The sequence below is a fragment of the Chenopodium album genome, chromosome 11 (genome assembly GCF_948465745.1).
Source record: "Chenopodium album chromosome 11, dcCheAlbu1.1, whole genome shotgun sequence".
NCBI classification, from domain to species: domain Eukaryota; kingdom Viridiplantae; phylum Streptophyta; class Magnoliopsida; order Caryophyllales; family Amaranthaceae; genus Chenopodium; species Chenopodium album.
Genome location: NC_137844.1, coordinates 167,960 through 189,631, shown reverse-complemented (window position 1 = coordinate 189,631; position 21,672 = coordinate 167,960). Strand labels below are relative to the sequence as shown.

The 21,672-nt window shown below is 35.5% G+C and overlaps 1 protein-coding gene across 2 annotated transcripts; it reads left to right on the top strand.

Moving 5' to 3' along the window:
• The first annotated feature begins 10,407 nt into the window (after positions 1-10,407).
• LOC145567044 (uncharacterized) lies at positions 10,408-16,641 on the top strand. 2 transcript variants are annotated; one of them, XM_081626272.1, is made up of 4 exons: positions 10,408-10,901; positions 14,077-14,352; positions 14,692-15,529; positions 15,607-16,641. In XM_081626272.1, exons 1-4 carry the CDS (start codon positions 10,625-10,627, stop codon positions 15,791-15,793), a joined length of 1,578 nt encoding a protein of 525 aa, XP_081482398.1. In that variant the 5' UTR covers positions 10,408-10,624; the 3' UTR covers positions 15,794-16,641. The 2 variants fall into 2 exon arrangements, with proteins under 2 accessions (XP_081482398.1, XP_081482397.1); XM_081626271.1 differs by having other exon boundaries at positions 14,077-14,586.
• Positions 16,642-21,672: the final 5,031 nt, after the last annotated feature.

The following is a 21,672-nucleotide window of genomic DNA, read 5'->3' as shown; positions in this document are numbered from 1 at the left end:
ATAATACAATCAAACTATAATCAAACAACTCCAAAAGATTGATAGTGTGATTACTAGACAAAAAATATAAACATACGACTCCAAAAATTAATAGTGTGATTACATATAATAATACAATTAAATTAAACAAACATCTCAAAAGAAATTTGTGTGATTACCTTCACGCACATAAAATCTCAAACTATAAAAGTCCAAGATTAATTTGTTTGACGAGGAACACAATCAACACACGAGTAAGTATTACCCACTACCGGGTATGGGTAATACTACCCAATACCACAATATATTTTTTTTTATTTTTTCTTTTCCCCTTTTTTTTTCCCTTTCCTCTTCATCTCCTTCCTCCCTTAAACCCTTTCCCCACCTCCATGGATAGCTCCCATTGCTGGCCAAACCTCCGCCCACCACACCTTCACCTCCAACAGCAAGAAACCCACCCCACTAGCTACTACCTTAGTTGAAAATCCAAAAACACGCAACTATCTCCGTTAAAAATCACCGAAAACCACCCAAAAAAACATAACCCAAAAACGAGAGACACAAACTTATGGCTCTAGCCATTAAAATCGGTGAGTTCTATGCTGGAAATCATTGAGTTCGGTCGAAATTGACGACGGTACTTGTTTGTCGGTGCTCAGTTATTATTAATTTCTATACTGTTATTATTGGTTTGTGTATTGTTATTCTTGGTTTGTATACTGTTATTCTTAATTTGTATATTGTTATTAAGAGGAGAGAGACTACATTTTTACAACATGGGTAAATAATTCGTGAAATTACATTTTTGTCCCTGGTATGGGCCCAACGAGCCCATACTTGGTAGTGGTCTATCACTACTCGTCAACACACCGCCCAATCCTTTACTCGTACAATACAATTTCATAAATATGAGATGCATACTCATGCATATCAAAAATAGGAGTTAGACTTTGATTTTTAGATAATATGATTGAGGATTTGCTTCACAAAACAAGCAACAGAGGATAAAGCTAAAAGCTGGAGTACATGGAGGCAAAGCTAAAAATAATTAGGGTATAAATAATATTTATAGTTTCATAAACAAAGAGTCCTACTAGATATTAATAGGCTTTAAAACTTTTCAAAAAAATAAATAAAATAATACTGGTATGAGATTAGAAAAGTTATTTAATAAATAAAAATAAACTATTTTTTTATACAAAATATTTCATAAAATCATAAAATATTCGGGTATTACATTGAAATCCTTAAAACCTACCTCCTCCGCCGCATAAAACCCCGAATCGCCCTTTCCCCCACCATCGGAACCCTAGGGGCGCCAGAAAGAGGCACTAATAGAGGATAGGGAGAAGTTGTTGGTGCGGGGGTGGGAGAGGAGGTCCTAGACGTCACAAGGGTGGGGGAAGGGGTCGTCATGACCGTCGCGGTGGTGGTGGGGAAGGTGGTTCGTGGGTGGGGGCTGGTTTGTTTTTTAATTTTTTTATTTCTCAACCAGCCAATCACGTGGGGAAGGGTGTCGCTGATGTGGGAAAGAGGATCCGGGTGCGACATGGGGTGGCACAATGGGGAGGGGACCGTGGGTGGTGGTGGGGAAGGTGGTCGGAGGTTGGGCGGTTGTTTTTATTTAATATTTTAAAGTTTTTTTTTTATTTTTACTGTTTTTTTCAACCAATCACATGGTGACATGTGTAACTTTTACCTGTTATAACAGGTTGAGTGATAGGTTAGAACCATTTTGAGCGAATGATCCCAAAAGTTCGATTTTTTTTAAATATAATTCAAAGTTAAGATTATTTCAAAATGAAAACGTGAAAGTTGAGATTATTTTAACCAATTTTTTCTTTTTTTTTTATTAGGGGGGAAAATTTTATGTGTAAACTTTTTTTTTCCTCTCTCTCTCCCTCACACACACACACAAAAAAAAAAAATAAAAATAAAAAATAAAAAAAATCAATATATACTTTGTAATAATACCGTCTGGTCGTAAAGATTGCGCCTTCTAACCTTAAGGGTTCAATTCCCACTTGAGACACTTTGAAAGTGGGGATCCCTTACTCTTTCTCCCCTCACAAATCTCAAAGTTCAATACCCTAGAAATTCTTCCCTTTTAAAATACCCATTTTACCTTAAAATTAACATAGAAAATAAGAAATTTTGAATTTTAACACCACAAAAAAAAAAAAAAAAAAAAAACGAAGAAATGGTTTTTAACACTACAAAAAAAAAAAAAATTATTTTTAGCACCACTGTAGGGAATATTTCAAGCATCCCACACTTGAGCCCCACTGTGATCATACACTTAAGCATGGTGGCGTCCAAAGGGAAGGAAACTAGAGTAAAAGAGTAGCTAACAAGTTTTAGGAACTTGTAAACTGTTCACAGGGTGAAGGTTACATCCCTTCACGATCCATGAGATTGCTAACTCCATAGTGGTCTGGAACCATGACCGGATATCCGGGGATGAAGGTACAAATCCAACCTAAAAGAGATTGAACCTGCACTAATTAGGCCTCTACTTTATTCTTCTCATATTCATGTGCGCTTTCTAACTAACATACAATCAATTGGTTAACCCTAAACCTGTTTCATCTATGTTGGTTGAATATTAATGCACAAACAAATTATTATTGGCGATCACTTGAATTATAATCATATTAACCTAAACAAGATTATTAATTATCATATTAAGCGTGATTACAAGTACAAATTCCCTTTAAACCTGCAAGAGAGGACGTGATAAAGCAATAACAATAATATAACAATATATATCAAGCAACATAATAATAACAATCATCATAATAATAACCTCAATCTCAATAAAGCTTAACATTAATAGCAAGATCCTAAGCATGATGCTAACAAGATTAATAACAAACCCTACCATGTCACTAAACATTAAAGATCAATTAGCCCTAACATGACACTAACAAGATATAAGGAAAGAAATAGGAAGCATCATAATAATATACATGATATTAGAAATTTTAGTTATTACCCTAAACATGATACTAGGAATCAATATAACATCCTAACATGATACTAGGAATCAACAAAATAATTTAAGCATGATTTCTATATCAAAAGATCAATAAAACAATTAATACTTACTTCGATGCCTCATACCTCTTTCTAATAACAAAATACACACGTTAGTAACTTCAAGGAAAATAATAAATCAAACAATTAATTTAAATAATTGAAATAGGGATTTGGGACCAAACCCTTAGAAATATTAAACCTTTCACGTCTAGGGCGAAGGCAACTTCGAACTTGGCTAGGTGTGTCTAGAACTAATATATGAGGAATTTTGTAGGAGGGAAGGTTTAGAAAAAAAATAGAGAGAGAGAGAAACCTTCTAGCTTTTAGAGAGAGAATAGAGAGAGATGATGGTTGTGAATGATTAAAAACGGGGAGATACGACCCCTATTTATAGAAAAATAGTCCGGAAACAAATCAAGTCCTATTCAGAATAAAACTGGCATGGCGACAGACGTCAGCGCCAGGCGACAGACATTGTCGTTTGGCGCTAATTAAAAGATAAAACGCGTTTGTACGCGGAATCCTCTTCTTAATATGATTAAGCAGCAAATTATGTGTTTATCAAATTAAAATCAGGTTTATCATAAAACACTTATTTTATTCCAAATAAAACTCTTTAAAATATAATTATTAATCCTAATTCCATTAGAATTAAAAAGAACCTTCTTAATATTCTAGAAGATTAAAATCAATCCTAATAACTTTAGGAATAATAGTTAATAGGCCCTCCTTTAGATCATTAGGCCGCACATAAAATTCATTTCGAGCCCAATTTAGTATTTAAACCATAACTTCCTCATTATTCATCAGAATTGGGCTTATAATATATCGTTGGAAAGCTCTTTTCGAGCCTAATCCAAATACACTATTATTGGACCCTTATCATGGAGCAAACTAAATTGGACTAGCTATTTTCATAAATAGAGTATGAAAAGAAATGTTTTCAAAAACAGAAAGAGAGATATTTTTAATAAAAACATCCACATCACTAGACTTTTCACACCTTCACCTCATTAGATAATCAAATGACGTGAAAGGTATTCATCACTGGGTTCGGTTTTGGGGAGACACATTTGGGTGTCTACAACCACAAAATTTTTTTAAAATTGGTTTCTACCACCACTTAACCGTTCATGGATGAAATTCGTTAGTGGGACCTACAATGCCACGTGTCAGCATATTATTGGTCCAAAACAATAAAAAAATTTTGTTTTAAAAAACAAAAACCCTAAAACTACCCTAGCCACCCCATCCCCACCACCGGCAGCGTGCAGCCACCATTCTCTCACCTTGATAGCCCCGGTCTCAACCATCGAAAAATCCCCTCCCTCCTTCTCCCCCTCCCCAAAATCGATAGCCCTCCCCTACGGCCACCAAAAAAGCCCTCGTTTTTCAAAACCCTTAAAAACGGCCACCGAAAGTGGCCAGTAGTGGTCGAAATCGACTAATTTACGGCCAAAATGGTCGATTTTGACCGTAACTATTGGTTGTGGCCGTTGTTTTTGGGTTGTTTGAAAACGAACGACCGATTTTTGTGGCCGTTGGGGACTAACCGTTGGTTTTGGGGAGGGGGAAGGGAGGGAGGCGCTTTTCTGGTGGCTGGGCTAGGAACGGGAGGCTTAGGGTGAGGATTTGGTGGTGGCGCGCCGCCAGCGGTGGGGCTGGGGTAGTTTTAGGGGTTTTGTTTTTTTTTTTTATTTTTTTTTTCTAAACTAATTATGTAGCGACATGTGGCACAATGGACCCCACTTAACGAAAATTTGGACGACAAATGTTAGGTGGTGGTAAAAACCAATTTTTAAAAAAATTTTGTGGTGATAATTTTTTTTTTGTAGTGTTAAAGACCATTAACCCAACTTTCTGACTTAGTTTTATCAGGACCCAAATGAGGAAAGTGTTGCGATCCTCATTAATAAGTTACGTTGGTCATTAATGTGGGATAAGTCAATTATTTAGCTTCATCATAGAGTAAAAAAGCTGGATGGGGCTCGAAGGAGTTACTTGACTGGAGAGATTAAAGTTACTTTTTTTTCGTTTTTTTGTTGTGTTAAAGTTCAAAATTTCCTAGAAAATAACTAAAATTTTTACCGCCAACATGATAATGGCTAAGGCTTCTCAAAGTCACACAGCGGAAGACTAACTTTCAAAAACTCAAATAAAATAAAGTTTCACAATACCAAACTTAAACTTTTAAACCAACTTAATCTAACCATCAACTTGGAATCATTAAAGGCCCTTTAATACCAAATTAAAATATTAAAACAATAATTATATGTTAATGTCAACAATTAAATAAATAATCCAATATATATAAAAAGAAACATATAACCCTATTCGCTCAATCCCATCATGTTTGATATGCTTCCTCTACCTGAACTTATATTTATTTCAACCTCACTACTCGCCATATAAAATGGGTCATTGTAGGTAAATTCAAAGAATAGTAAAAAACAAACAACAAACACAAATCAGCAAAAGATGAGAATATATGCACCAATAGGAACAATCACAGTATCATGAATATCATAGCAATAGACAATAAATAAATAAATAAATAAATAAAAGGAAAATTTAACAAGAATAATGCAACATTTGTCCCATTCTCCCAAAATAATCCAACCTTTCGGATAACCCTGAATAATTTTAAGTTTACTATTTATTTTCTCCCAGCAACCCTACTAGGTTACCCTACCCTTTATAACCGGTTACCATCTACGGGGCACTTCCTAATTGGTCAATTTTTAATTTTTGATCTTTTTTTAAATTTTGAAAAAAAAAAACTTTTCTCTTCTTCCCCTTCCTTTTCTCTCTCCTCTCCCTTCCTCAATTATCACCCACCAACACGGCAACACCACTCAACACACCATCCAGGCATCCACAACCATCACCAACACTACCATCTACAACCACCTCAACACACCATCACCACAACATCCACGACCAAACCACAATACAACCGCAAACAGTACGACTACCCACAACATACGACAACGCCACAAACAGTCGCAACTATCACCTGCAACACGAACTACCCACCTGGCCACCTACGACAACCAACAAGAAAACAACCCCTATTTATTCCAGCCCCATAATTGAAGACATATGCCCCAATTTTGCCTTACCTTAAATTATGAGAGAAAGAAGAATAGGAAATAAGTTTTGATGGGGAGGTAAGTAAGTGGAGTTTGATGAGGGAAAGGAAGGGATGGCGGGAAGGTTTAGGGAGGTGAGGTTGGGGTTTCGGGGTCTGGGTATGTGGGGTTGGATGGTTTTGGGATATGGGTATGGTAGGGTGGGGCTAGTGGTTTCGGCTAGGTGGGATTGGTTGGTTTCGAGTCTAGGTAGGAGTAGGGGAAGGGTTTTGAGTCTGGGTTTGGGGTAAGTGGTGGAGAAGGTGGTGGTGGCCGAAGTTCAGGTGGTGGTGATGGTGGCTGAAATCGTAAAATGGAGTTGAAGAGGGGAGAAGGAAGAAAAAGGGGAAATGTTAAGGGAAAAAAAGGTTAAATGGGCTCGGTATAAGAAAATGAGTAACAAACTTAGGATTATTCAGAGTTAATCGAAAGGTTGGATTATTTTTGGAGAATGAGGCAAAGGTTGGATAATTCTTGTTAAAGTTTGCTAAATAAAAAAAACATATCACTGACTTTTTAATGTGGAATCCATTGGATCCAATGAAGATGATCCCATGACTCTTGAACCCAATCAAGTACAATCTACTCCCACACCTACTACCTTTAAGTTCTCTACCACGACAAGGATGCATAGAAGGCCGCACAAGCCAAGGGTGAAGAACAAGTGAGGTAAAGTGTTCCCCAAGTATCGTTTTTGCAGGTCTTAAAAACGCAAAGCATCAAACTCTGAGCATCTTATACCTAGTGTCTACGATGGATTTTGTCAACCCCCATATTTGTATTGTTTAGCAAGTCATTAAGTTGTACCCCATTCCTTAGTATTGTTCTTGTATTAATATGGTTAAGAGACCTAAACTCTCTCCTTGTTTTTTTTACCGTTGTAAAGAGAAAAAAAAAATTTCTTTACTTTTTCTTTCTTTTTTCCTTTTTTTCCCCTTGCCTTAGGGTTTTCATGCGTGAAACTCCCATGCATAAGAAGTCCCCGCATGATCCCACCTTGTTGCCATGTCACTTGAGGTCCCCGTCGGCGACACCACTTTCGACGGTCCACCCAACTCCTGTCGGCAACCAGTCTAGCCAACCACCACATCAACCACCCGTGAGCCCACTCCCCTTCTCTCTCCTCTTGTTTTTTTATTATTTTTATGTAGTACGTATTTTGGGTTTTGATTAATTGTTAAAATATGATTAGTATATTTTGTAAATATGCTTTGATGATTAAGGTAAATTTTAGATTATAAAGTGTTTTAATTTCATATTTTATAAAGTATTAAAACTTAGGGTTTAATTATTAAAGTGTTGATATTTAAGATTTTAAGTTGCAATCAAATAAGGGTTTTTGTATACCCTTTGTTATAATTAGTATTTAGCCCTAAAAATTATATTTTTATGAAGTTTCAGTGAGTTTTTATTAAAATTAGGGAAATTCTCTTTGGTAACACTCTAGTTTTTATTTTTCTCACTGGTAAATTACAAAAAATCTTATTATTTTGGGTAAACTTTAACTAGTTAAAAATTTTCAATGGTAAACTTAATGAAATTATAAGTTTAACCTTAGTTAACTAAAGACTTAATGACTAATTTAACCCTAATCTCAATTCCAGTTTTTCATCCAAAATCCTTCAACCCAAAAACTAATACCAGCAACCAAAACCACCGCCTAGCCGCCGCCATCGTCCAGAACCACTCCCCTTCAATCTAGCCCATTCCACCATTACCCAATCTCAACTATTATCGTACCACCTGACCACAACCACCGTCACCCACCATCTCCAACCGCCACTCAACCTTGCTACCCAATACACCCCTGCATCACCAATCTCAGCCCTCTCCAACCGCTACTCCACGCATCACCGGAACACCACCATTCACCAACAACAACCAACTCACCAGACATCCCCTGCTCCACCAATCTACAACATTCACCTTCACCTATTCTACCTCGCCATTTAACCACCAACTGCAGCCCACAACCTACCGTAATTAGTGGCGCTGCTCCGAATTGCCCACATATCAACTGCTCCACAATCGCAAACACTACAACAATGGCAACAATTGGCCGCAGCCTAGCAAAAATCACAGCCGCACTCGCCACCATTCGCCACCAACATAACTCAAGGCAGCACCAATCGAAATTCGCAACTATCCTACTTCAATTAAGATAGTGGCCCGTCAATTTCAGCATATAAAGCCCCAATTCAGTTGATTATCAACCGAATTTCCCCAAATTTAATTGCAAGGTTTGATTTTCTGATTAATTTGTAGGACGATTCTCTAATAAGTTAGCCTAATTTCAACTCTAAATGCTACAATCATAGCCACAACAAGAAGATCAATGGGGTTGGCTAAAAAATTTGAGTTTTGCAATTTGTAGATCAATTACAAAATTTTGCAAAAATCGATTATTGTTAGTAGAGCTTGTTTGTCAGATGGTGAAATGTAACGATGAAGAAAGAGAGGAGGATGAAGATGATGATGATAGGTTAGGTTTAAGTGGGGGCATTTTAGGTATTTGAGTGTTTTAAGTAAGGGTATTTTAGAAATTTTATTATTTTTATTTTAAAATAACCTTAACCATAGTTAATAATTAACTAAATTACTTTATTAAGTTTACCATTGAAAAATTAAAACTAATTAAAGTTTACCAACGATAATAAGTTTTTTGGCAATTTACCACTGAGAAAAATAAAAACTATAGTGTTACCACAAAGAATTTCCCTTAAAATTATATTGTCGGAATTTTATTTAAGCACTACTTTTGGGTTTTTGTGTAAAGGGTTTAACTACCCATAAAAGAGAAGTTTTCAATTAGTTTTAATCAAATTTTCAGGTATAATTGAAGGGTTTAAACCTTAAAAAGTGTTCTGGAATTTTTATATAAACACTATATTTGAGTTTTTCCTTTGGGGTTTAATTACCCACTTAAAGAAAACAATTTAAAGGTTTTAAACCAAAATTTTAGCTTTTTAGGGAGGTTTAAAAGTGTTTAAAGTTAATGAAAATTTGTGTAATTGAGGCATTGATTGAGTATATGTGCTTGGTATTATAGGAAACTTTAAGTTTCAGTGATTTCTAGCATTGCGGCTAGTAGAAAAGACAATGTAAGGTACGCATACGCATAGGATATGTTAATTATGCTTAGTACCATGATAGAAATTGAAGTTAAATTTTGTATGAAGTATGGTGTTAGTATGATGTTAAGTTGTTATTGTGATACTTGGAATAATTGATTGATTATCTATATCCTATACGTAAGCATGTGAGTATATTGGAATTATTATGAGTTTGATATAAGTTGAAAGAAATTGAATCATGGTTATAATATTAATTATTAATAATCAAGAAGACATGTATTTATTAAGCAAGACTTATATATATTTAAAGGAGCTAATGTTATATTTATTAAGCATGATTCATTATTTTATAAGTTATATTTATTAAGCATGATTCATTATTTTATTCTCACCCATATATTATATTATAGTTGAGTAAAAAAAGTTTGTTTATTTATTTACTCACTTACATAAGTTGAAGTTGAGTCAATGAAGTTTATTTGTGTATTATATGCATCAAGGTAGTAATATAGTGCAATTTTGTGCACATAATTAGGTAAGGAACCTTAATTAAAATAAGTTGTATGTGCTCACTAATTAATTCAAGAATTAGATTGAATTTGTATGTGTTGTTGATTGTTGTGTTGCATTCTTAATGGTTGGTTGGTGTCATCACATGTTAATTGGTAAATCACGTAAAGTATAAGAGGATACGCAACAAAACTCTTAGGCTCTATTCACTTTACCTTCAAAAAAATAATATTCAGTAAAATTAATTTTAGTTCAGTAAAAATAAGTTTAGTTCAGCAAAAATAATTTCAGTTCAGTAAAAATCAGTAAACTTAAAAAAGAAATATAATAGAAAATCAGTAAAAATAATTTCAGTTCAGCAAAATTAATTTCAGTTCAGTAAAATTAATTAAAGTTCAGTAAAAAATAATTTAAGTTCAGCAAAAATAATTTCAATTTAGTAAAAATAATTTTAGTTCAATAAAAATAAGGCGAAGTGAATGAGACCTTAGAATACCTTAATTATGGTTTATGAATATATGAGGGGTTATGCAACTTTATATTTGACCGTAACTCTTAAAATAAAGCGTGTGGGGGCAATATTAGTGGGCCCATGGGCCGGGAGGATAGAGGGTGAAGAGTATGACTGAGTATAGACTATAGAGGCATAGCGCGAAGGAAGGGGGGAAGACATAATAGAAATCCAAAGAGCACGTCAGGATGTCAAAATCGAAAGAAGACCGGAGTCGTCTGAGAGAATCCATTCCAATCCATTCATCCACCAATTAAAATTGAAATTGAAAGTGAGAGTAGACTAGTCTCTCTCGTAGCAGTTTATACTTTTTAGCAGAAGAAGCAACCCTAGAGAGTAGAGATTAGAGAAGCGAAAGCTCATCGCAGCCATTCGATTCGATGGGAGGAGAGGAGGGGGCGGATCAGTTGATGAATAACAGGGCCGATTCCGACTACAGAAAGGCGAAGACGTCGGTTTGGTGGGATATCGAAAATTGTCAAGTTCCTAAAGGATGCGATCCACATTCAATTGCACAAAACATTACTTCTGCACTTATCAAATTGGATTACGGCGGTTCCGTTTCCATCTCTGCTTACGGCGACACCAACCGTATTCCTTCTTCCATTCAACACGCCCTCTCCTCCACCGGCATCTCCCTCAATCACGTTCCTGCTGGTATTTCTCTTTTTTCGAGATTCTTTTCTTCCTTCTTAATTTTCTATTTTACTTTCTCTCTCTCTCTCTCTCTCTCTCTCTCTCTCTTTTTTTAATTATATTATTGCTTAATTCTTTGCATGCCCCCCTAAACCCTTGTTTTGTTTTCCGACTTGTTTATCATTCCTAATTCCCTAAACCCTTGTTTTGTTTTCAGACTTAATTTTTGTTTATTTATTATCCCTAATTTCATAAATCCTTATTGTATTTTTTTAATTTTTTTTAATTATTTATTATCCCTAATTTCATAAATCCTTTACGCGAAGTAGATCTTCCAGGCTGATGCTTGAGCATAATTTGTCCCTTAATAACATACTTGTTGATGCAGGAGATAGAACAAAATCATTCTTTTAAATAACATGTAATTATGGTCAAAATTAACATCTTGCTCTCATACTATTTTTTGAGTAATGATATAAATATTTAGAAAAATATAAGCGTAAAATAATTTTCTTCGGATTATAATTCTTGATGCTTTATACTATATGTAATACTAATTCTGCTAAATTGGGGTTTCTAAAAAAGCTAAATTGGGTAAAACGATAGGTAGCCTCTAATTTTTGCTACAATGATATGATAACCCTTCTTTTTTAAAAATAAAATTCAAAAAGTGACCCTTATTAAGTTTTTAATTCCACAAATGACATCAATGAGGCTTCAATGGGTTAGTTTTCTTTAATATGTTAACTATGGTTAACCTAATCCTTCACCACACCAGCCTTATCCTATACCACTCCGACTTCCTTGATCTCCCACCTAGCACCTTCATCTCCTTGCCAACAACACCCCGACCTCTTTTCCTTAGCATCAACACCATAATTCATTAAAATCGAAGGTTCGATCAGGGTTGTGGAGGAAGTTGTTGGAGGGAGAAGGTTAAAGCGGTTGTGTAGGTGATAGCGGCCGTAGGGGCGGCGTCAGATGGGTTTGTTGGGGTGGTTGGGACAGGGTGGTTTGTCAAGAGGAGCATGTTAGGTTCTTGGCTATGGTTTGGGCTATCATATGGATCAGGTTGGGTTTGTGTTCGAGTCAGCTGATTACGGGTCAGCAGTTGCTTGCTGATCCATTTAACTTTTCGGGTTGAAAATCTCAACATGAACCTGATTTTCGGGTTTGGGTCAACCCGAAATTGACCTTATTTGACCTGATTTTTTTTTTATGGGTTTAATTTAGGTTGCTTTGATCTTGAAAGTGACTTGAATAACTTGATTTTTTTTTTCTTCAAATGATCTTATATTTTGAATCGCATAAGCTCTTCTTCTTAGGTTCAACGCTTTAATTCAAACCAAAATAAACAGCATAACAAATCCTAATTAACGATAACAAACCAAAAGAAAGTGTAGTGAACCGAATTACATTCCAAGTTTCAAAAACACAACTTCACATATTCTAATTCTCAACAATATAAGAACTTTCATATGGATCAAGATCGGGTGATAGATGTATGTGGCTTGTCATCCTTGTTCACCACCTCGTCCTCAAGCTTCCATAGATCCACACAACATTTCCAATTAAGGATCCATTACTTGCTGCCAAACATAAAAAGCAGAACAAAAACTAATTAGAATATGCATATAATCTAAATCAGACTATAAGACTTTATAAATTAGCTAAACCAGAAATTATGTGGAGATTATGAACCGTTCTAAGGAAATTAAACAACAACAACAACAACAATAGAAATTATATCAACTGAAATTAAATACTGAATTATATGGACAAGTCTTTATAAATTAGCTAAAAAGTTTAAATTATATCAACAAAACAACAACAATAGAAATTAATAACAGAAATTTAAAGTGTATTAAACTAATAACATGAACAACTAAAATCTAAAAAGCAAAACAAAACAAAACAAAAACATATAAGAAAAATTCGAATTTAGCAAGCTACCTTAAACGGATGAAGTTTGAACACTTGCAAATAGGACAACCTTGATGTCCGATTGTTCAAGGGGAGGAAGGCGTGGAAAGGGAAAGGATTCTAGGGTTTGATTGTTTCAGTTGTTGAAAGTTGAAGGGAGATAAAATGAATGAGACTAATGAGAGAGAAAGAGAGCTTATATCATGCGGCTGTAGGGAGTGAGTGTTTGAGAGGATTTTAGGGTTTTAGTTTATATAAGGACCTATATTTGGGCTTGGGCTGATTTCATTAGGTTTCTTTAGGGTTTTTTTTTTTCATTTAACTTATACAAGTTTGGGTTATTGATTTTGACCCAATAATATTTTCGGGTTATGTGGGTCATTTTCGGGTTGGAATTTTCAACCTTAACCTAACCCATTTAATTATCAGGTCGGGTTCATGTTGAATCATTTAAGTTTTCGGGTTTAAAATCTCAACCCAAACCCGCTATATTCGGGTCAGGTAAGCCTTTTTCAGCCCTAGCTATGGTTGTGGGTCGCAGTCGCCACCGCTGTGGGTGGATTTAATGGTAGCTAGGTTGGGGAAGAGGATAGAGATGGGCGGTGGATGAATTTTTTTTTTTTTTTTTCAAAAAAAACCTAACCATTGTTTGTTAACCAAAATTTAAGATAAAACACTTATACATAAGTGGGAATGAAAACTGAATTAGGGTCATTTTGTGAATATAGAAAAAAAAGAATTGCCATTTTAGTGTAGTAAAAGTTAGGGATTACCATTGAGAATTTACCAATTGATCCAAATATTAATGAATTATCAGAATGAATGTAGTGATGTAGTGAGATAATAAACACTAGTTAATTGCTCTTCTAATTTGATATGGGGCAAATAAATTTGCTACTTTATCAAGAGGATAAATGGGGAAAATCATATTTAAGAAAAACACAAAGTACTGTACAGCATGACAAGTAGATTGCTCTCCCGTAAGTTCATAACTACTGAGACAACATGCCTCTCTTGCACATTAATTGCTGAAAATGTATATATCTAATTTTTAGGGGCTGATTCAGACAGTGTTAAGGCTTCAGAGCTGGGCCATGAGGGCTGGGTCTCCACCTGCCCCCCGGGACTCATACTCACAAGTGTAGCATTTAAACGCTGCAGCAATTATACAAATATTTTTCTCTGCCTTTTCACCTTCTTGCTCTGAATATTCTTTTCTGATTTTCGCCTTCTGGTTCTGAGTTCTGTGAGTTCTGTTTACAACTTTCACCAGGTGTTAAAGATGCCAGTGACAAGAAGATTCTAGTTGATATGCTCTTCTGGGCTGTTGACAACCCTGCCCCTGCTAATTACCTCTTAATTTCTGGCGATCGTGATTTTGCAAATGCCCTCCACCAGCTGCGTATGAGAAGATACAATATTCTTCTTGCCCAACCCTTTAAAGCCTCTGCCGCCCTTGTTGCTGCAGCTAAAAGTGTGTGGTTGTGGACTAGTCTGGTAGATGGTGGCCCTCCTCGTACCGGAAATGACTCCCCTCCACCCAACAATGGTAATTATGATTCTTCTAATAACAATAATTACTTCAACCCCCAAATGCCCGATAACCACCTTATTCCCGAACCTGTTCATTTACATGCCAAACATCCCATTGCTACTCCGAAATTTGACAACTCTGGGAGAATTGGGGCAGGAGATACTAAATCGAAACCTACGTATGTCCGCAAGACCTCAAACCAGTCAAGTCTGCAAAAGACCCCTAGCATGCCTTCCGGGGTTCTAGAAAGTAAGAAACTAGACTACCCTTGCCGGTTGGAGCATACTGAAGCACCAACAGTTAGAAAAGCCCCACATGAATTTTTTGGTGCTAACAAGCATATTGCCTCTGCAGGTCAGTTTGCTTCTGGCGGCTTCCCTAGCAATCTTGAATCTTCTGCTCGAAGTAAGTCTGATTTCATCTCAAATCAACGAGTTCAATATCCCTATCCATCTAGGCCAAGCAGTGCTCCTATACATTCTAATTCCGCAGCTGGAAATGCATATCCGCCTGCTGCAAGCAACTTCTATACACATCCTTCACTGTCCAGATCTGAAGGTCCGCCTATCTCATCAGCTCCTGATATTGGTAAACTAAGCATATCTGAACACCCAAATTATGTCCGAAATCCTTCTAGTTTTCCACAGCAAGTTAGGGGAGAGATTAAGCATAAAGCGCACAGGTATTCGAATTCTGTGAATCGTAATCCACCCAACAAAGGCCCTAATATGAACACAAACCACTCCTCTCACCGAAATGGACAATTATCTGTGCCTCCGTCTACTGCATCAGCCTTGCCAACTGCCAACGTTGTTTCTGGCACAGCATCACCTCCCTCTGAATATGAGCAAGGTCTTGCTGGGGTTATCTTGCTTGCTTTAGACAGCCTTAGAAAAGAAAATATTGCACCTACAGAGGAAAATATAACTGATTGTATCCGTTTTGGAGATAATTCAAAGCACCATAATACTGACGTGAGGAAGGCCTTGGACTGTGCCATTAAACAGAACATGGTAGATAAACTACAGCTGGGTCAAGTTCAGCTATATGTGATAAAGAGTCAAGGGGTATGGAATTGTATAAATCCAATGAGTGGCTACCTTAACGACTACTCTAAGGAAACATGGGATAAAGTTCGTGAGTTTCTTATTTCTACTAAAGGACGATCCGCTATAATTGCTTCTGTGTGCAGGTAATAGTTACTCTCTCCCGTAAGTTATAAGCAAAGGCTTTTTAAATATCAATGTCAGCTAATACTTATTCTGTCAGGTATGAAGCTGCATTAGTCTTGAAAAATTCATGCCTGCGAGATTTATCTCTGGGGCATGTGCTCCAGATACTGAACATGTTAATTACTAAAAAACAGTGGATCAAACACTCTACACCAGGATGGCAGCCAATTACAATTTCATTAACCCAGGGTGATGGTGTGACAACTAATGAAGCTGGTCCTTGATTGAAGATCTATTAATAGGCGATGGAAGGTAGTATCCAAGTGGTAATTTTTTTACCACCATATTTTCATTTCTTTTGTTGGTGGACTAGGAAAAAGCCCACTTAGAGGTGCTTTGTAGTTTATTTAAGGGATATGGGTTTTAGTTTGCAAGGTTGGTTGGATGATACAAGTTTTGGTTTTATCTGTGGAAGCTTTTATCTTCCTTACACAAGAGGAAAGAGTACTTGGCAGTTTTCTCAGAGAATTAAGTTTCAAAGGTGCGAGAGTGTACCATTACGTATATTTTACTCCTTCAAAGTAGGAGTATAGGTTCTGGACTTCAATATAAGTTATTGAGGCATTTAACATTTGCGTCAGGCGCATCAGCTTAGAGTATATAGGATATGGACTATGGAGCCAGCTCTGGATATCAGTGGAAAAAGATCAAGCAAGTATGATGGAGACCTGAAGTAAAAACAAAATTGCTCTTTTAGATTTTTTAGTATAAAAAAGGTTTGCTGTTTTTGTTGATAACAATATGCTTCTTGCCTTCTTATGACTGGCTCCCTCTATGGACTCATCATAAAGCTCTGAGGCCATTTCTGTTGAAGCTTGGGGCAAGGTAGAAGTATAAGTAAATGAAGAAGGAAGCTATATTTGAATAATTTTGTGGATAGCCCAAGATGATGGACATGATTAAAGCTTGCTGGCACTCATTAAGCACTCTGTTGGTTTTTGTGCAAACTTGTTGCATATGCTGTATTAAATCTTAGGTAAGGTTAACGTATTGGCGTTTCAGCTGAAAGTTTTTTCCGCAAGACTTTGTGAAATCCATTGTATCTGTATTGATGCTTATGATTCCCTTTTTCTCTTCCTTTTTTTTTTTTTTTTTTTTTTTTTTTCCAAATTTTTTTTTTAATTAATTTTTTTTTTTTAATGTCAATGCCTTATTAAATGTAATTTATCGTATGATTTTAACATTGATCTTGTTACTGGTTTGTTAGCTGATTGTTGGATGCTCAATGTCAATTCTGGAAGTGTGATATTGCCCTTGTTTGGTTAGATTGATAGACTAATGGCTGTTAACTTCAACTTAATTTCAGTTCAGTTCACCTCCAATCAGATCAGTTCAATTTAGTTCAGTTTAACTCCAGTGAGTTCAGTTCAGCTCCTTATTTCCTTAACGATACACCTTGAATATTTTATGAGAAACGATACACCTTGAACATTATTCACCTCAATCGGTGGTTCTCAAGTTAGGTGTATCGTTAAGGGTTTCAAAATTCAACTATCCATCGAATTAAGGAGTTAAGGCTATTCTTAATGTTGCCGTCGAAAGGAATTTCGTTGATTGTTTTCCCGACGATGAAGGTGAAGTTAGGACTAGGGTTTCCCCCTTAATTTAAGGTTTGATTAAGGCGAGGCGGGCTTCTTACGGTGGCCTCGATGATTGTTTGTGGTGTTTGTTTACGTGGTGAGGTAGTTTTGAGTATTCTCTGCTTCTACTAGACTCACGAGCTGCTTTGTGATACTCGCTAGTTTCTTTGCTCTAGTTTTATGTTTAATTTGTAGCTCTTGTTTATGTCCTGGTTAATCATGTTTTTATTGCTTATATTACTTTGTCTGATTATGAGTTAGATTTTTTATAGGGTAGTTTTAAGTTTGGGGGTTATTGAAGTGTTCTTGAATAGGGAGTCCAGTGGGTCAAGATTGTCCCTGGTTTTAGGCAATTGGTCTAAGCTGCAACCTTGTGTATCTATATTAGTTGCAACAGCAGCCCACAAGCCCAATTTCAAACACACCCCATTATAAAAAGCCCCAAACCAAAATGAGCCCACCCAAAAAACTAAGCATATCTTTATAACGCAGCCCACTCAACCGTCATTTATACAAAACCGTCACTTCCAACAACTATTTTTTTAAAAATATAAATTTTTTTACAAAAACGTCACTCTCAAACTTTAATTTCTGAATTTTTTTTAATAGAAATTTCTAAAATTTATTACTCCTTGATTTTCTCTCTCCAACAATCAAACACAATTCACCCACTCTCCTAAAAAACAACCATGGATATTCGAGATGAGATGAAAAATCAAACGGATTATCCCAAAAATGATAATTTTATGTAAATATCATTTAATTTTGTTTGAATTTATATGAATATCACTTAATTTTATTTGAATAATGTTTGATACTCTGTTGTTTGAAATTTTTATTGGGATTGTAAAAAAATTTAGTGAAATCAAACGGATACCTTATGTTCATAAAATGTTTTAAAATGTTAATAATATTAATATTTGTTGTTCATATGATAAATGTTCTTACTGTTCAAAAAATGTTATCGTTTTGTCTGTTTATGCTTATGTTCATATATTGAATGCTTAGGTTCACTTTATGAAATACATATATTCATATTTTTTATGCATATATTCACTTTCTTAAATGCTTATGTTTATATTTTGAATGCTTATGTAAACTTGGAATGCAAATGTTCTTTTTCTGAAATGCATATATTCATTTTCTGAAATTCATATGTTCATATTTTTTATGTATATGTTCACCTTCTGAAATGCTTATGTTCATACGCATTCAAAAAAATGAACTAAAGCATATGTTCGTATTCAGAATGCGTATGTTCATTTTTTTAAAATGCATATATTCACATTTTCGATGCATATGTTCATATTTTTAACACTTATAACGTGTATGTTTCATAATCATTTTATTTCTTCATTTTTCTTATGTTCATAATAAAGGCCGTAAATTCAATTCATATGAATTACATGCTCACAAACCTAATCAAATTGATCAAAATTCATTACAAAATCACCATATAATAAATCGAAATTCATACATAGAACAAATTGATAGAAATTAAACAAATTACAATTACAATTGAATATAACCTAAAAAAACCTAATTACAAATCAACAAAACAAAACACTAACTTGCATTGACAATCTCTTTGAGAATAACAACTAATTTCATACTAAGCATGCAACAAAATTAATCAAAAAAGTGAAACAAAAGAGAAAGCTAAAGAAAACGGAGGAGAGAGAAAATGAAGAACAGAGGATAAATTTTTTTTGATGAAAAAAAATTTTGACAATAATTTTGATTAAAATTATTATAGGATAGAAAAGTGAAGAGAGAGAATTTGAAAAAAGATACAAAAAATTTAAGAAAAGAAAGAAGAACGTTAGCTAAAATATGAAGAATAATAAGTTGGGTTGCGTTTCAAGCTATAATAGGTATGTTTAACGTTGTTGTAGCTATTATAGCTACACAAGCATGCAGCCAAGAATATGCCGGTTTTAGGAGTAGTAAAGTCCAACAACACCTGGGTTGTTGGCTTGATGGTCCTTTTAGTTGCCTTTTCGGGGTGGGATTGTATTATGCAGAGTTGTCACATTGAATGTGTTGCTCCCCTTACCCTACTTACTCCAAACGCAGAGTATCACAAAGCAGCTTGTGTGTCACATTGAGTGCAAGTGGAAGATTTTCTCTGCATTTGGAGAGTAAGCAGGGTAAGGGAAAGGTTTGTTTGCGTTGTCTGTTGCTTCTTGGTCGTGAGATGATTTGGGTGTTCATTCAGTTATCGTCATCCCATTGTTGGTGTTGGTGATGACAAAGTCAATCATTATTAAAAATTTCAATCTTGAACGAGGCTCCCTATCTTTAATGTTTGGGGTAAGCAAAGTCCTCCATCTTTTTGTATTCTCTTCCGGTAGAATTGCAGGAAAGGAACATGCATTTTGGTGCAAGGTTTCTCTTGGAAGAGTTGTTAAAAATACGACACTCTTGGTCTGGCTCCCGGACTCTTAAGGTTGTAGCTATGATTTTCGATCCCTAGGGGTGGAGTCGTGTTATGGGTGTTTTTTTTGGCAATAGGATGCTTTCGAGTTTTGGGTGTTTTGTCTCTGTCTAACTTCCATCACAATCTTGCTTAGTTGTTATTGCAAGTTTCGATTCCCTTCTTTAGTATCAACTTGCTCTCTCTATCCATATCGAGTGTTTTCTAATTAGAGTACCTCACTTAAAAAAACTGAACAATCGCAAATTTTGAACATGTAGTATATTAAATACAACACAATATAATAAACATCAATTTTTTGGTAGAAGTTTGTCTGCCTCGTAATAATTCAATAGTTTTGTAATAAAAACTGAACATTTACGGCATATAAAATGAACATTTCTTTATAAAATATGAACATATAAAATTGGATATTTATGTTCATTTTTTTTGTGATGTGTTAATATTTTTTACTAAATGTTAACTTTTGTAAAGTGTTCAAAATTTTACTAAATATTCAAAAATATAGACGTAGTGCACTATTTCTAGGTGCACCATGGTGCATATAATAACTATTGAAAAAAATTATGGGTTTAATATAACTGCTAATTTTATATAAGGTAAAATTCAATGAGCGGTTTTATCCTAAATTAGGAAAAAAAAATCATATTTAAAATGGTTAGATGACATGAATGGTATGTAGGGAAGTTTTATTAAAAGTAGTGCAGTTGAGAAATTTTCAGTTATTTTAGCCATATCCATGGAAATCGCTCTATAATTTACAAGTGAAGGTCACCGTTGAGTTTGTGGATACCAAATAGAACTCTTAAAAGCAAAAGTACTACGTTTTTAATTGAAACTACTTTTTAATCTTAAATATAATTAATTCAATTACAACAATAACATTTTTTTTTTTTTTTACAAAAATGAAAATAAATAATCCTACATTTATTCGGTATTCCCAAAACAATCCCACTTTTTATACCAATCTTCTTTTAACTGTCCTTTTGATCTATAACCTGTTAAAGAGGTAAAATTCTCTCTCCTCCCACTTCCCCACCCCTATACATGGCACCCACTAACCACCATAACTGCCACCCAACCCCCACACGTTGCTGCTACCCTCCCTGCCGACCCCAAAAACCACCTAGCAACCTGAAAACCGTGGTTAGGGGATTGGGTGGCAGAGAGATGGCGAAGGTGATGATGAAACACCACCGCCACCACCACCAGTTGATCTTGAGTATCATATCTTGGCTCTAGTGATCGTTCGGGTTTCATTATAACATCGATTAAATTGACGGGATCGAATTATGATGATTGGTCCAAGGCTGTGCGCCGTTCGTTAATTGCAAAGTGGAAATTTGGCTTTGTAGATGGTTCCATTCAAGAACCAGCCATTGATTCCCCTAAATATAAGCATTGAATAGTTGTCAATTCAATGCTAGTGTCGTGGATAAATAATACTCTTGATGATGGTCTACGATCGACGATCGATGACTATGATATTGTGCGTGAGTTATGGAGGCATTTGCAACAGAGATATTGCATCGTTAGTGGGACTCGGGTTTGCCAACTCAAATAAGATAGATTTGGGTGTTTGTAAACAAGGAACCTCTGAGTCGGTAACCGATTATTTTGGGCGATTATCCAAAATATGGAAGGAATTGGTTCAGTTTTTCTGTGTTCCTGAATGTTCTTGTGGTGGTTGCAAATGCAATATTGCAAAGCAATTTGGAGATATTCGTGAAGAGGACTGCTTGCACTATTTTTAGATTGGCTTAGATGATCCATATGAGTCTATTAGAGCACAATTACTTGCGCAATCACCTCTTCCCATGGTGGATAGTGCATATCAAACGGTAATTAATACCAAGAGATTACGAGGTCGTGATAGTAAGTCGAAGGAGAATGTGATGGCATTCAAGGTAGATTCCCGTGCTAGGAGTGATTTGGGAGACGGAGAACGACCATTTTGTACCCATTGCAACCGTGTGGGTCGTGAGAAGAAGGGGTGTTATCAGATTATTGGCTTTCCGCCAGGCTGGGATGAAAATCGAAAAGGAGGAAGAGGTCGTGGACGTGGTGGCTCTAGCAATCGTGGAGG

Excerpts from the sequence above, each read along its gene's own strand:
- LOC145567044 (XM_081626271.1), top strand. The coding sequence starts at position 10,625 with ATGGGAGGAGAGGAGGGGGCGGATCAGTTGATGAATAACAGGGCCGAT. Across the intron at positions 10,902-14,076 it reads CCTCAATCACGTTCCTGCTG|GTGTTAAAGATGCCAGTGAC; the intron begins GTATTTCTCTTT and ends AACTTTCACCAG. Across the intron at positions 15,530-15,606 it reads ATAATTGCTTCTGTGTGCAG|GTATGAAGCTGCATTAGTCT; the intron begins GTAATAGTTACT and ends TTATTCTGTCAG.